Source organism: Eptatretus burgeri, chromosome 6, assembly GCF_056783735.1.
Source record: "Eptatretus burgeri isolate ZD-2024b chromosome 6, Ebu_testis_v1, whole genome shotgun sequence".
NCBI classification, from domain to species: Eukaryota; Metazoa; Chordata; class Myxini; order Myxiniformes; family Myxinidae; genus Eptatretus; species Eptatretus burgeri.
In genome coordinates, this window is record NC_140966.1 from 14,690,695 (window position 1) to 14,707,207 (window position 16,513).

The 16,513-nt window shown below is 48.9% G+C and overlaps 1 protein-coding gene across 2 annotated transcripts in view; it reads right to left on the minus strand.

The window, feature by feature from the left end:
- LOC147024337 (beta-parvin-like) overlaps window positions 1-16,513 on the minus strand; it is a 113,927-nt gene that overhangs the window by 80,530 nt on the left and 16,884 nt on the right. The window contains exon 1 of one of the 2 annotated variants that reach the window (XM_085884151.1): window positions 13,610-13,670. The exons of the other annotated variant lie outside the window; for it this stretch is intronic. Within the exon in view, the coding sequence (XP_085740277.1) occupies window positions 13,610-13,655 (46 nt within the window). The 5' untranslated portion in view covers window positions 13,656-13,670. Of the gene's footprint in view, window positions 1-13,609; window positions 13,671-16,513 lie in introns of those variants that run through there. 2 annotated transcript variants of the gene reach the window in all.

Below are 16,513 nucleotides of genomic sequence, written 5' to 3' on the forward strand. Positions count from 1 at the left end.
AGTTGGAGAGGTGGCGGCGGCGAAGGCAGTCGAGAGGGCGCTCGTGTCAGAGTCGGGGAGCTGCGGAGAGGAGAGGCCGATAACGCGACCGAGGTCGCGGTGGAGACGCTCGTCGCGGGACCCGAGCCAGCGAGATATCCTCATCCCCCCGAGCATCAACAACCCCCTCCTGTTTCCCCCCGCGCTGAGATAGTGCGAGAAGGGGGCCCCGTTCCCACCCGATACCAGAGACTGTCCGCGAGGCCCGCGGAGTCGGGGCGCCACCGCCATTTTGCGGCTCATCACCAGACGGGTCGGCTCGACGCGGTCTCGGCCCCAGGCCCGTCTGCCCCCTCATAGTGGAGGGTGGTCCCTTTTTCTTTTGCTTTGAGTATATGTGTTGTCGGTGCCGTCTGTGAAGTAAAACTGTATAAGTGTTGCCGTGTGCTCGGTAGTCGGTGGTAGATCTGCATTGTGTTTTGCTTTTACATTTGCTTTTTGTGCATTATTGTGTGTTTCTTCTTCTTTAACATTTGCTTTTGGTGTATAATTGTATATGTGTGCTATCCGTGTGCCATCGCGAAATAAATGTGCTTTATGTTGAACTGTTTTTCCCGTTTCGCTTCGTCTTTTCCTTTATTGAATCTCCATCTTACTTCATGTAAAGGGTTGGTAATGGGCTAAATACGCCCGAGAATTAATCGGAACCGTCGAGGCCGACGATAACACCGCTCGGTTATCCCGATAGTACGGAACGGGTCGCTTAAAGTGGCCCGTGTCCGAAGTCGACCTGCGGCGAGGTGCGATCGCCCGGTCTACCCTCCGTGTGGGTACTTAGGTAGGTCGAATTTGGCGAGCAACCCTATCCCACGCGGGGGGCCGATTGGCACGATCGTGGTGAGGCCGAAAGGTCCACCCGTGACTAGTTCCCGGCGTTAGTCCGAGAGGGTCACGACGGGATTGTCCGTCCGGTGGGCGACGTGCCGCGATTCGAGTTACGTGGCCGTTCGCACGCCGGCGGGCGCGAATCCGCAACAATATGTTGCGAACATTTTCAGATATTGGGCCACTTGAAATTCTCTCTTTATGTCCGCCATATTGGATTTCAAAATGGCCACCACTTGAAATCTACATTTGCTATTATCTCTGGACGTAATGCAGCTATTGACTTGATTCTGGTATCTAAATGTACGTTTTTGGGGGCAAGGAATCCAATGGTACCATTTTCAACTTAATATTATCTATCACAGTCTGTTATATAATTTTATTTGGGAATTATCTAGGCAAATATTGGATTCAACACAATACTTTGAAAAGAATGTCTTCGTTCTGTAAATATAAGTTAAAAAAAAAAACTATACTAAATCACTAGTAACAACTCAGACAAGCTCATATATAATGGCAGTCTAAAATATAAATTCACATCAAGTGACTGCAGCAGCACTGTACATCGTGCAACACCGTGCCTACAACCACTACTGTCTGGGAGAAACCAGGGATGCAGAGGACCTTCCGGAGTTTGAAGACTGGTGTTGCCAGCGAGGAGAAGACATCCCCCAGTTTCACTACTGGGCAACCGTGCTGGAACTATAACTGTTGGTTCTAGTGTATGTGCGTTCTCTCAGGCAGGGATCGTTAATGATGTACCTCGATGCTCTGACAGAGCTGGTCCCCTGGTTCCATGCACTGGATCACGCCCACTATGCTTGGTGGATACCAGTGCACCTGAAGGACATGGCCGAACTCACCATCAAACACCCAGATGTAGCCAGGAAATTCAGGGAAAGCCACTTCACCGTTCAGAAAACACAGAGGGTGTTCTCTTCAATCCCGATTGACCAGGCACATGAGCAGAATAATGCCTGCATCAAAGGAGACGGTGGAGCAGTTGGGCTCACTGACAACCATAGTGCCCTACGTTGCTGGATGGTTGCGGGACCAGAAGTTGCCAGGGTGATCGAAGAATTCCAGGATGGGAACCAACACTGGGGACGGCAAACAGCAGACACACGTCATCATGATCAGACGCCAAGTGTACAGGCCTCATTTGTGAAAGATGTTCACTCTCTCGTCGGTGTCATAGAGGAGATGGGCAACCCAATCGAGGAGGAGAGTCAGGATGTAGTCAAACTGGACAGAAAGGAGATTGCAGATCCTGCTGCTGTGAAGACCGTGACGAATGCCAAGAGGATTGGCCAAGAGCAGTTCAAGGCTTTCACAAGAGAGTGTCTGTTGGACAGAACAAAGGCAGTGGATGCACCCATTCCTCGTAACAAGCTGAAGGTGTTCAGCCCTTCCACTCCAAGAAGCCAGAGCATAGGTCAGCAACAGCTCGCCTCCAACAAGAATGACCGTGAACTCTTCGCACGCCTGTACATTGGCTGCCAGACGAGGGATGGAAACTTGAGGAGTTCTTTTGTCACGAGAATCAGGCATGTCCTCCTGCATTGTCTGATGGTGGAAGCCTCTGCACTGGTACCAAGAGTGATCTCCTCACATGCTTGGAAGAAGTCTCCAACGCAAAGACAGTGACTCCTGTCACGGCCTGTATTGTGCTTGATGGAGCAGACATCGTCCAGATGCTGAAGCCAGCTGCAAAGACCTTTGAAGAGTATGCACAACAGATCTTCATTCCATATATGTCCACGAAGCTGCAAACAGTGTCACGCCTGGATCTGGTCTGGGATACTTACCTTGCTGATTCACTGAAAGGTAGTACACGTGCAAAGCGGGGACAAGGTGTGCGGAGACATGTGGTGGCTACCGCAGCCATACCAGGAAACTGGCAGAACTTCCTACGAGTGGACAGCAACAAGACCGAGCTGTTCAGGTTCCTCTCAGCAGCTCTCATGGAATGGTTTGACCAGGAGGACAAGCAACTCGTCATTACTGATGGAGAGGCAATGCTCAGCAAGCCACTACTGCCAGATCTGACCTCACTCGCCCCATGTAACCATGAAGAAGCTGACACTCGGATGTTACTGCATGCATCTCACGCAGTCCAGCATGGACACCATGCAATACTCATCTGGACTGTAGACACCGATGTTGTGGTGCTGGCAGTGTCCCTGGCACAGGAGTTGCAACCAGAAGACAAACTGTGGCTGGCATTCGGAACAGGCCAGAGTTTCCGATACCTAGCAGCACACAAAATAGCAGCTGGATTGGGACGAGAGAAGGCTCGTGCACTGCCAATGTTCCACGCTCTAACTGGATGCGACACTGTGTCTAGTTTTCATAGACATGGCAAGAAGACTGCATGGGCAGTCTGGACGGTACTGCCAGAACTCACTGAGGGGCTGCTGCTGCTGTCCTCTGCACCTCGTGACATACCAGACGATGCAATGCGCATCATTGAGAGGTTCATGATCCTGTTGTATGATCGAACCAACAAATGCACAGACATTGACAAGGCCAGGAAGAAACTCTTCGCAAGGAAGAACAATGTGCAGCTCATCCCTCCAACGAAGGCAGCTCTGGAGGAACATGTGAAGAGGGCAGTGTATCAAGGTGGACATGTGTGGGGTCAGATACTGCTGCCAGCACCAGAGCTCCCTCCACCAACCAACTGGGGTTGGTCAAGGACTGGAGAAGGACAGTACACACCTTACTGGAACAGGCTAACTGAGGCAGCTCACAGCTGCATTGAGCTGGTTTCTTGCAAGTGCAAGAAAGGGTGTGTGAGGCGCTGCAAGTGCAAAAAGGCTGCCCTTCAGTGCACAGCCCTCCGTGTGTGTGAAGGGGACTGCACAACAACTATGAGTCAACAACATATATGTACTTGTGGCAATGCTGAACTTGTTAGCATGACACTGTTTATGTACACGTATCTTCAGTACACCGAGCCTCAAATACTAGACCATGTAGCATGTCAGTATTATACCGAAGACATTTACAGAACCAAGACATTCTTTTCAAAGTATTGTGTTGAATCCAATATTTGCCTAGATAATTTCCAAATAAAATTATATAACAGACTGTGATAAATACTATAAAGTTGAAAATGGTACCATTGGATTCCTTGCCCCCCAAAACATACATTTAGATACCAGAATCAAGTCAATATCTGCATGACGTCCAGAGATAATAGCAAATGTAGATTTCAAGTGGCGGCCATTTTGAAATCCAATATGGCGGACATAAAGAGAGAATTTCAAGTGGCCCAATATCTGAAAATGTTCGCAACATATTAATGTACATTTGTGCCAAATTTGGTGCTTGTATCACAAAATGCACAACAGGTTTGCTATACTGCTACACTATTACACACGGCCTTTTAGAAGGCACTCCTTTCCACCCACGCACACCATATTACTCACACACGCGGTTTCTTTTACACACGGGGAATCGCTTACACACGCCATAACACTCACGCTATGCGTGCTTTTCAGCACGCATTTCGGCTGACTCGTACGTACGTACGTACACACACACACACACACACACACACACACACACACACACACACACACACACACACACACACACACACACACACACACACACACACACACACACAGGATTTGTGCCACGACAAGGGGTCCCGCAGTCTCCAAACCCCCCAAGCTCCACGTGCACCCGTCAACAGCAGTCGCCCCCTCTACCTCGTTTGGCACGACCGGACCCACCTGGTCGTGATCCGCTTCAAGGGAGCATAGCGTCTCCCTCCATTCCTGAAGGAGGCTATCTGGCTGCTTGCACCGGGTCATGACACATTCCCCGAGCTCCCCTCATTGCCCCTCGCGAAATCCATGTTCGCGTGCTCGTCTTTATCGTGTTGTCTCTCCTCTACTTTTTCTATCTTCCGCGTCTGTTATTTCTTTTAATTCCCGCGTCTCCCTTGTCTCTATGTGTCTCATACACGTCTCAGCCACCCCATTTAATTTTTCCCTCCGTGTCACCATCACCGTCACCTTCTCTGTCATGACTCTCGCCCAACACTTCTCCCGAATTATTTTGTCCTACCCCGCTTCCATTGCGGGCCGGACATCCGTTGCACTCCCTCCCAGCTCATTCGCTCCAACACGTGGTGCCGCCATTTTGAGCTCCGTCGTCCGTGTTTCGTTGCACACAAATGCCATTATGCCCGCGTGCAGGCTTTGCATATCGCTTCTGAATGCCTTCGTGTGCGCATCCATGCAATCCATCAGATCGGCCGCATTTTTTTTTTCCATTTCTGCCAGCAAAATTGTTACTAGCTGGCTCGTGCCAAGTGGCCTGTGGCAGTCGATTCGCCGTTATCAGGCGCGGATCCGCCGGGAACTGGGGAGGGATTTTGACGGAGGAGGGGAGGGGGGGTGTCATATACCGCGGCCTCCGCCGCTGCGCCCATTTCGAGTTCTGGGTTCGTTTGTGGGGGATGTTCAACCTGCATAACAGAGCTTTCGTCCTGGGCCATAGATTCTACATTAAAAAATATTCATCCCTGCCCTCGCTCATCTTGAAATGCCATCTTGCGTATCGGAACAAATTTTAAAGCTCGTAATTTAATGGAACCGGAGGGTCGCCTCACACACCCTGATCCAGTCCGTTAATTTTGTTGGAGGTGGGATGGATTCGAATCTCACTCCCGGACACCAGTGTTACGAATTCTCCGCCCGCCGGCGTGCAAACGACCGCGTTTCACCGAATCACGGCCGTACACCCACCAGACGAACAATTCAGTCACGGCTTTCCGGAACAACGCCGAAAACCAGCCACGGGTGTGTTCTTAACCACACCACAACCTAGTCCGCACTCTACCCGCACTACAGGGTCCGATTGCCAAATCTTTGATTTACCTAATTATTCGCGCGGGTAGATTACCGAGAGATTGTACCTCAACGGGACCGCTTGGAAACGAGCCGCTTAAGCAGCTCGCTTCCTTTTGGGATAACCGAGCGGTGTATTACTGTGCAGTCCCGTTGGACCCGATCACTTTACCGGCTATTTAAAACCAACCATATTCCGAGGGCAAGATGGCAGTTCAATTGGGGAAAGAGGACACAACGAGCAGGTTAAATTTAAACAAGCACATTTATTACACACGTATGCAGTCAGGTATTCATGCAAGAAAAGCACGTATTCAAGCATGCACATGGTGACTTCCATGGTAACTCACGTTACATTTGAAGATCATATGAGAATGTATCTAGTCCCCCACATCATTGCTAACAACTGCAATGATCCAGATTATTGGTCAGGCCAGCATTGATATTGAACCTATTCTGTGGTATGGTCTGATGATGAATGTCTTCAATGTGTGGTGTAGCATGGCCTTTTTAGGGATGGTAACTCGCGTTACAACAAATGGACATGGTCAAAAACAACTAAACTTTATTAACTGTTTCTCCTCAAACAGACATATGAATTACGGAGTGGCCAGTTACGTATAATGACTGAGGGTCCATACTTGAATTTTAGAAAGAATGAAAAGTGAACTGCAACATGCAACTTATATAACGATGAAAAAGTGAGTAACTCACGTTACACAGTAACTTATGTTACAGTTTATAGATGACTGCTATGTACTTTAGGATAGAATCTGATCATTGTTTTGTTACCAATAGGTCGAGCTCACTCAAACGGGCCAGAACCTGGGGATGTTTCCCAACAGATATATTAAAAAAATATAGCATATGGTTCACTTAATTTTTTTCAACCAGTGTCCACTTTTACATGGAAGTACCCACATAGGCAATTATACAGCCAACAAAAACAATGCAAAGGAACTACGACCGTTTATTTATTCTTTAGTCACATACACAGTTCTACTTAAGACTCGGCGCCACAACTTTCATACAAAGAAAAGCAAGGAAAAACCCCTCAAAGACAAGGGGGTAGACTGGACCTCTCGGGGTCTTTATGACCTGGAGCTTTGAGGATCGAAGGAGGATCGAACCCTAACATGATAAACACACATATTGTACATGATATACACACATATTGTACATGATATACACACATATTGTACACGACATTTTGTACATGATATACACATTATACACGAGATGTTGTACATGATATAGATACATATTATACGCGACATGTTTGTACATGATATTGTTACGGATTTCCGCCCGCCGGCGTGCGAACAACCGCGTTTAGCCAATGGCGGCCGTCTCGCCCACCGAATGGACAATCCAGTCGCGGCTTTCCGGATCAACGCCGAAAACCAGCCACGGGTGTGCTTTTAACCACACCACAACCTGGTCCGTACTCTACCTGCGCTACAGGGTCAATTGCCGAATTGTCGATATACCTAATTAATCATGCGGGTAGATTACCGAGAGATTGTACCTCAACGGGGCCGCTGGGACACGAGCCGCTAAAGGCAGCTCGCTCCGTTTGGGATAACCGAGCGGGGTGTTATCGCGACCCCCGTTGGACCCAATCGCTTTACCGGCTATTTAAAAACCAACTATATTCCGAGTGCAAGATGGCAACTCAATTAAGGAAAATACGCAACGAACGGGGTACATTTAAACAAGCACATTTATTTACTAACATAAGCACGTTATCAGAGTATGTATCAATCAAGCAATTTGTCAAAGCAATGCATGTAATACAAGCAATACGAAGAATGGGGGTAGGGACGAGACGCGAGCAAGACAAAGAGCAGCAACCGTCTATTTATTATGTACATGCGCTTAACAATTCTACTTAGCGGACAAGGCGCCACAACGTTCATTCAAAAGCAAAGAAAAACCCCAGGACAGACGAGGGGCAGACTGGACCCCTTGGGGTCTTTATTGATACGGAGCCGTGTAGACCGCAGAGGCTCCGCGAGACCGGGCTGGTAACCTTCACCTCACTGGGGCGACCCGCGACCTCCCGTCTCCATGACCCATGGTAAAGGCCCAGTCATGCCTTGGCATTTTAGCCAGCTTATGCCGATTTTTGGAAAATTTGTCTAAAACGCTGGTACACGTCGAATACGTGATGGGTAAGTTTTGATAACATTGAGAGCATGCTGAAAAACACTGCCATACGTCGTTGTACGCTGGCTTTAAACGTTGTACTTTTCGGTTGTCCTCAACTTTTCCATGCTTGAAATTTTAAGACTTATGCCAGCGTATGACTCACACGTTCCGCATAACACTGACCATAAGTTGTAGGCACGTCACGCGATCGTTGACACACGTTACTTGTAAGTTACTCATAAGTCGAAACACGTCGAGGTAATGTTTAGCGTACCCGAAACTTATTTCTAACCTATGAGTAACGTGTTGTACTCACGTTACGCGATCGGTGACAGATCGACACACGTTACTTGAAAGGTGCTCATAAGTCGAAACACATCAAGGTAATGGTTAGAGTCAGTGTTCCAGACTCCCTGGTTGTATTTTTTCTTTTTTTTTCTTCCTTCTTTCGGTATGATGATGATTTTGACACTTCGATTTCTCGTGCGGTTATAATATAATATAATTAATAGGCTGCCGCTCAATGATTTAAATCATAACCGCACTGTACACTGAACACCGTCATACCGAAGAAAAAAAACCGGGAGTCTGGAACACTGACGCTAACCATTACCTTGACGTGTTTCGACTTGTGAGTACCTTTCAAGTAACGTGTGTCGATGTGTGTCAATGATCGCATATTGTGCATACAAACTTATTTCCATCGCATGCGGAGCGCGTGTCGTTCGGCAAGTACGTCGTAAAAATTTCAACATGTTTAAAATTACAAGACGTACTCCACTTCCTACGACGTTATGATAGCGTACTTTAGCGTTCTATTCATGCATACCAAACTTAACCATACCGTATTCGACGTGCACCAGCGTTTTAGACGCACTTTTCAGAGGTCGGCATACGCTGGCAAGATCGCCAAGGTGTGACTGCGATGTTGACACTTCCATTTCTGCGGCGGTTATGATTTGAATCGTTGTGCGGCAACCTTTTCATAACCTACGCCACGTCATCGTCGGCGATGCGTGCAGCGCGCTATGCATAAGTTAGACTATTGTTGGGCATAGGTTGTGACGGCCGACAACAGGTTCAGCATTCGTTGGTATAAGTTATCTATAACACAACGAAACGTTCAAAGTCCATTACTAATACGTTGTGCATAAGACCAAGTCGTTATGAATACGTCCGAATCTTAAAAAAAACATCAAAAGTTCAACGTAAGCCAGCGTTTTACATACATTTTAATACGTTGCCATTGCTGGCAAAAACGTCAAGGTGTGACTGGGCCTTAAGGCACGGCTCGGCAGGCCACGAGCCTTGGCCCCGCTGCGCTCTCTCCTCCTTTCCACACGCCTCCACAACCTCCCACAGCCGACGACTCAGAGAGCAACCGCGAGTGAGAGACACTCAGGAAGAGAGAGACCGACTCGACTGACAGGGAGCGAGCGACCACGGCCTCCAGACCTCAGACAGCCAGACCTCCAGACTTTGACCCAGGCAGAGAGTGACCACGACCTGCAGACTTCGACCGCGCATGCAGCGCGCTCGTTTTATAGCCACGGCGCCTCCCCCCCCTTCTCGGCACGCAAGGGGGGGGGGAAATTCCAGGAGAGATCGGGCCTGGCTCTTTTGGTTTAATCACTGCCTCCCCGCGTCTCTTCCGCACGTGTTTTTCATTGGGGGGGGGGGTTGGGGAGGGGGTGAGGCCGTCATATCCGTTCTCTCCCGACGAATGTCAGACTTCTCGCAACCCTGCTGAGGTGGCAACGTGGTGGTGGTTACGGTGGCTGTTGTAATGGTCGCGTGGCTGGCGTTTTGTGGTGGTCGTGAGGGTGGTGTGGTTGGGCGCTTGTGGTTAAGGTGGTTGTGTGAAGGCGGTGGTGGAGAAGATGTTGGTGGTGGCGGTGATTGTTGTGAAGTGGTTGATGAGCAATGTTGGAGGTGGTGGCTGTGAGCGGTTGGTCCAAAATAACGATAGTAAAAGAAAATCGGCTGACTCAAAGATCACAGCCCTGATCACACGAATAAATCCCATGAGACAACGGTGGGGAAATCTATCTGAACACAGACTGACCAGCATAACTGATCAAAGGACCTCGATGGTGCTCTGTGAATTTCCACAACCGTAACAATATACACATTATATACGACATGTTGTACATGATATACACACATATACAGGACATGCTGTACATTATATCTCTATTATAATACCAAGCTTGCACACTAAAAGCTCAGCTTGCCGTCACACGATCCCTATGAAATTGCTGTGGCACTTAGCGGACATGCCGACAATGTTTGGGAATTCTTGGCGTTCCATAGTACCACTTGCATTTTGCACAATGCGCATTTTTGTCACTTCCTGTGTACGGTCTGTAGTTTGCTTCCAGCTATGTTGTACTGCGTGTGCACGGGTATCGCTAGTACACAAATTACATGCGCGGCACGCTGTACGTGTTGCGTGCACACGCGCGGCACGCTGTACGTGTTGCGTGCACACGCGCGGCACGCTGTACGTGTTGCGTGCACACGCGCGGCACGCTGTACGTGTTGCGTGCACACGCGCGGCACGCTGTACGTGTTGCGTGCACACGCGCGGCACCCTGTACGTGTTGCGTGCACACGCGCGGCACCCTGTACGTGTTGCGTGCACACGCGCGGCACCCTGTACGTGTTGCGTGCACACGCGCGGCACCCTGTACGTGTTGCGTGCACACGCGCGGCACCCTGTACGTGTTGCGTGCACACGCGCGGCACCCTGTACGTGTTGCGTGCACACGCGCGGCACCCTGTACGTGTTGCGTGCACACGCGCGGCACCCTGTACGTGTTGCGTGCACACGCGCGGCACCCTGTACGTGTTGCGTGCACACGCGCGGCACCCTGTACGTGTTGCGTGCACACGCGCGGCACCCTGTACGTGTTGCGTGCACACGCGCGGCACCCTGTACGTGTTGCGTGCACACGCGCGGCACCCTGTACGTGTTGCGTGCACACGCGCGGCACCCTGTACGTGTTGCGTGCACACGCGCGGCACCCTGTACGTGTTGCGTGCACACGCGCGGCACCCTGTACGTGTTGCGTGCACACGCGCGGCACCCTGTACGTGTTGCGTGCACACGCGCGGCACCCTGTACGTGTTGCGTGCACACGCGCGGCACCCTGTACGTGTTGCGTGCACACGCGCGGCACCCTGTACGTGTTGCGTGCACACGCGCGGCACCCTGTACGTGTTGCGTGCACACGCGCGGCACCCTGTACGTGTTGCGTGCACACGCGCGGCACCCTGTACGTGTTGCGTGCACACGCGCGGCACCCTGTACGTGTTGCGTGCACACGCGCGGCACCCTGTACGTGTTGCGTGCACACGCGCGGCACCCTGTACGTGTTGCGTGCACACGCGCGGCACCCTGTACGTGTTGCGTGCACACGCGCGGCACCCTGTACGTGTTGCGTGCACACGCGCGGCACCCTGTACGTGTTGCGTGCACACGCGCGGCACCCTGTACGTGTTGCGTGCACACGCGCGGCACGCTGTACGTGTTGCGTGCACACGCGCGGCACGCTGTACGTGTTGCGTGCACACGCGCGGCACGCTGTACGTGTTGCGTGCACACGCGCGGCACGCTGTACGTGTTGCGTGCACACGCGCGGCACGCTGTACGTGTTGCGTGCACACGCGCGGCACGCTGTACGTGTTGCGTGCACACGCGCGGCACGCTGTACGTGTTGCGTGCACACGCGCGGCACGCTGTACGTGTTGCGTGCACACGCGCGGCACGCTGTACGTGTTGCGTGCACACGCGCGGCACGCTGTACGTGTTGCGTGCACACGCGCGGCACGCTGTACGTGTTGCGTGCACACGCGCGGCACGCTGTACGTGTTGCGTGCACACGCGCGGCACGCTGTACGTGTTGCGTGCACACGCGCGGCACGCTGTACGTGTTGCGTGCACACGCGCGGCACGCTGTACGTGTTGCGTGCACACGCGCGGCACGCTGTACGTGTTGCGTGCACACGCGCGGCACGCTGTACGTGTTGCGTGCACACGCGCGGCACGCTGTACGTGTTGCGTGCACACGCGCGGCACGCTGTACGTGTTGCGTGCACACGCGCGGCACGCTGTACGTGTTGCGTGCACACGCGCGGCACGCTGTACGTGTTGCGTGCACACGCGCGGCACGCTGTACGTGTTGCGTGCACACGCGCGGCACGCTGTACGTGTTGCGTGCACACGCGCGGCACGCTGTACGTGTTGCGTGCACACGCGCGGCACGCTGTACGTGTTGCGTGCACACGCGCGGCACGCTGTACGTGTTGCGTGCACACGCGCGGCACGCTGTACGTGTTGCGTGCACACGCGCGGCACGCTGTACGTGTTGCGTGCACACGCGCGGCACGCTGTACGTGTTGCGTGCACACGCGCGGCACGCTGTACGTGTTGCGTGCACACGCGCGGCACGCTGTACGTGTTGCGTGCACACGCGCGGCACGCTGTACGTGTTGCGTGCACACGCGCGGCACGCTGTACGTGTTGCGTGCACACGCGCGGCACGCTGTACGTGTTGCGTGCACACGCGCGGCACGCTGTACGTGTTGCGTGCACACGCGCGGCACGCTGTACGTGTTGCGTGCACACGCGCGGCACGCTGTACGTGTTGCGTGCACACGCGCGGCACGCTGTACGTGTTGCGTGCACACGCGCGGCACGCTGTACGTGTTGCGTGCACACGCGCGGCATGTTACGTGCACACGCGCGACATGTTACGTGCACACGTGACATGTTATATACACACGTGACATGTTATATACACACGTGACATGTTATATACACATGTGACATGTTGTACATGTTATATACACATTATATGCGACATATTGCACATGTTATACACACTTTTTATACACGTTATATACACACATTATACGACATGCACATGCTATATACACATATGTGGCATGTTGTCCATGTTATGCACACTTATTCACGACATGTTTCACATGTTATATACACATGTGACATGTTGTATACACATGTGACATGCTGTATACACATGTGACATGTTGTACATGTTATATACACATTATATGCGACATATTGCACATGTTATACACACTTATTCACATGTTTTATGCACATAGGTGGCATGTTGTCCATGTTATGCACACTTATGATACACATGTTGCACATGTTATACACACATGTGACATGTTGTACATGTTATATACACATTATATGCGACATATTGCAGATGTTATACACACTTATTATACGACATGCACGTTATACACACTTATTATACACACATTATACGACATTCACATGTTATACACACTTATTCACATGTTTTATGCACATATGTGGCATGTTGTCCATGTTATGCACACTTATGATACACATGTTGTACATGTTATACACACTTATTCACGACATGTTGCACATGTTATATACAAACATATTGATATGTGATCATACACATATTATAGACACAAATATCACATACACACACACACTTCAGATGCCACCTCGCATGAGATATAAATGTTGAGGACTACGATCAAAGAATGTTGCAGCTTTTATATTAATGCACTGAAAAATTAAAATGCTAAAATTAATTATCGAGAATCAAACAATAGTGGCGAGACGATTGCATTTACAAACATTATGGATTCAGCAAGCCACAATATCTTCCCAGAAATTTAATGTCTCCAATTGCTGCAATTAACCATTCACTTACCTTCACTAGTATTTCCTTTTCTCTTCTGGAAAAGAAAACCTGACATAGCTGGCAACTTAAACAAGCACCAGGCACATGCAGCTAACACGGAAAAGCAGAGCGTGGTATGTATGTTTCACACAGATAGTTGGAGGAAATTCACCACACCCTGTTGCATCAAGCCTGGTCCACCCAAAAATGATCAATCCTGAAAGCAGACAAAACACAAACTAAAAGAGATAACCTTCCATCTCCTTTCAATTTGACTGCTCTTCTTCATGGACATACCAAGACTCTGAAGACAAAAGGAATATGGTCTGGTCATCATGAACAACCCAGGTGCAATGCAATCTTTTTATGCACCTGAATATAGATGGTTGAAACGGATCCTGAACACAAAACAGGGTTAACTAGAGGGGGATCACTCGGTAGAGTGCAAAACCTCTGCCGCCAATACTGCTGGGTCACTTAAGTGAACCTGATATCCTATTCATTGTCGGTCAAAACGGATCAGACTCTACTGAACCACGATTGAATAAACTAAACTAGATTGACGCGTATGTAGAAATGCCAGAAAAAGAAAATCGAAATTTTTTTGAAAAAAAAGTTGCAAAATTTTTTTTCTCTAACAAATTTTTTTTGGGGGGTTGGAAATCACTTAAAACATGTAGAAATGCAAAAAAAAAAAATTCAAATATTTTTCAAATAAAATCGAAATTTTTTTGAAAAAAGTTGCAAAATTTTAAGGTTTTTTTTGGACCAAGTCCAAAATCTAATGGCATGATCCTTGGACCATACCTAATCCCCCCACCAAGTTTCGTCGAAATCCGTCCAGGAGTTTTTCCGTAATACTGTTCACAAACAAACAGACAGGTGAAAACAGTAACCTCCATCCATCTTCGATGGCAGAGGTTAAGGCCTGGTCACACCTTGACGTTTTAGCTAGCGATGGCAACGTATTAAAATGTTTTTTGATGTTTTTTTTTAAAGATTCGGACGTATTCATAGCGACTTGGTCTTATGTATAATGCATTGGTAACGGACACAGAACGTTTCGTTGTGTTATGGATAACTTATACCAACGAATGCTGAACCTGTCGGCCTACACAACCGATGCCCAACGTTAGTCCAACTTAGGCATAGCGCGTTGCACGCATCGCCGACGATGTCGTGACGTTGCCTATTAAAAGGTTGACGCACAACGATTCGAATCATAACTGCCGTAGAAATGGAAGTGTCAACATCGCGGTCACACCTTGGCGATCTTGCCAACGTATGCCGACCTAAGAAAAATGTGTCTAAAACGTTGGGGCACGTCAAATACGGTATGAGTAAGTTTGGTATACGTGAGTACAACGCTAAAGTACGCTATCATGCGTCGTAGTAAGTAGAGTACGTCAAGAAATTTTAAACATGTTCAAAATTTTACGACGTACGACACACGTTCCGCATGCGATGGGGATAAGTTTTACACACGATATGTGAACGCTTACACACGTCCACAAAGGCTACTTATAAGCTACTCATAAGTCGAAACACGTCGCGGTAATGTCTTTTTTACGCGAAACTTATTTCTAACTTATGTTTGACGTGCTTTGAACCAATTCTTTACGTAGTCCCAACACACATCGACGTATGTAGACGTATTCCAATGACGTCTTCCGGTCGACCAAAAAAAATTAAATGAACCTGTTTCTAGCTTACAACTGCCATATAAAGACGTGTTCCCAGCGGTTTTGGGAATTGGTATATAAAAATGCTGCTCATAAAAGGGGAACCCAACAGTGTTTTCGAGTCCTTTTTTGAGTCGATGTCCATGTCAGCAGTAACAGTATCAGTATCAGTATCAGTATTAGTTTGTTCATGTTGGCAGTAGTAGGTGAGTGTGAGGGGGAGGGTGTGGGTTATGATGGATCATCCTTGCGTTTAACGATTTAAATGATAAACTCCACGATTTAAATGGTTGCATCTCCACTCTTGAAAGTAGACGCTTGTGCTCAACAATTGGATTTTTTTTTACACCCAACGACTTTTAAACGGTACCACTCAGCTATTTTCATTGTTTACAATGAACGATTTAAATTGCTGTCACTCGCCTTTGTTTTTTGACGCTGGCGCTCGGAAATTTCAATCGTTTCTATTGAACGTGCTAAATCGCTCAAACTCCACTATTGAAAGTAGACGCTTGCGCTCAACAATTGGATTTTTTTTTTTTTACACTCAATGACTTTTAAACGGTACCACTCAACTATTTTCATTGTTTACAATGAACGATTTTAATTGCTGTCACTCGCCTTTGTTTTTTGACGCTGGGGTTTGGAAATTTGAAGCGTTTCTTCTGAATGTGTTAAAACGCTCAAACTCGACTATTTTAAATAGATGTTGCCGATGGACAATTGGAATCATAGCCAAGCTAGACATCGAAGTGTGAACATCCTCGTCATGCCCAAGAAAAGTTTGAAGAATGCTGCAAATAAGTGTCCTGGCCGTGGCCGTGGATGCTGACGCAAGGACGATCCATTATACCGACGTCTTTCAGCCTATGAGTAACTTAAAAGTAACGTCTGTCGACGTGTGGCAACGATCGCGTAACGTGCCAACAACACGTTAATCATAGGTTAGAAATAAGTTTCGGGTACGCTAAACATTACCTCGGCGTGTCTCAACTTATGATTAACTTACAAGTAGCATGTGTTGACGTCTGTCAACGATCGCAGACCATGCATACAACTTGTGGCCAGCGTAGCGGAACGTGTGAGTCATACGCCGGCATACGTCGTGAAATTTCAAGCATGAAAAAATTTGAGGACAACCAAAAAGTACAACGTTTAAAGCCAACGTACAACGACGTATGGCAGTGTTTTTCAGCGTGCTCTCAATGTTATCAAAACTTACCCATAACGTATTCAACGTGTGCCAACGTTT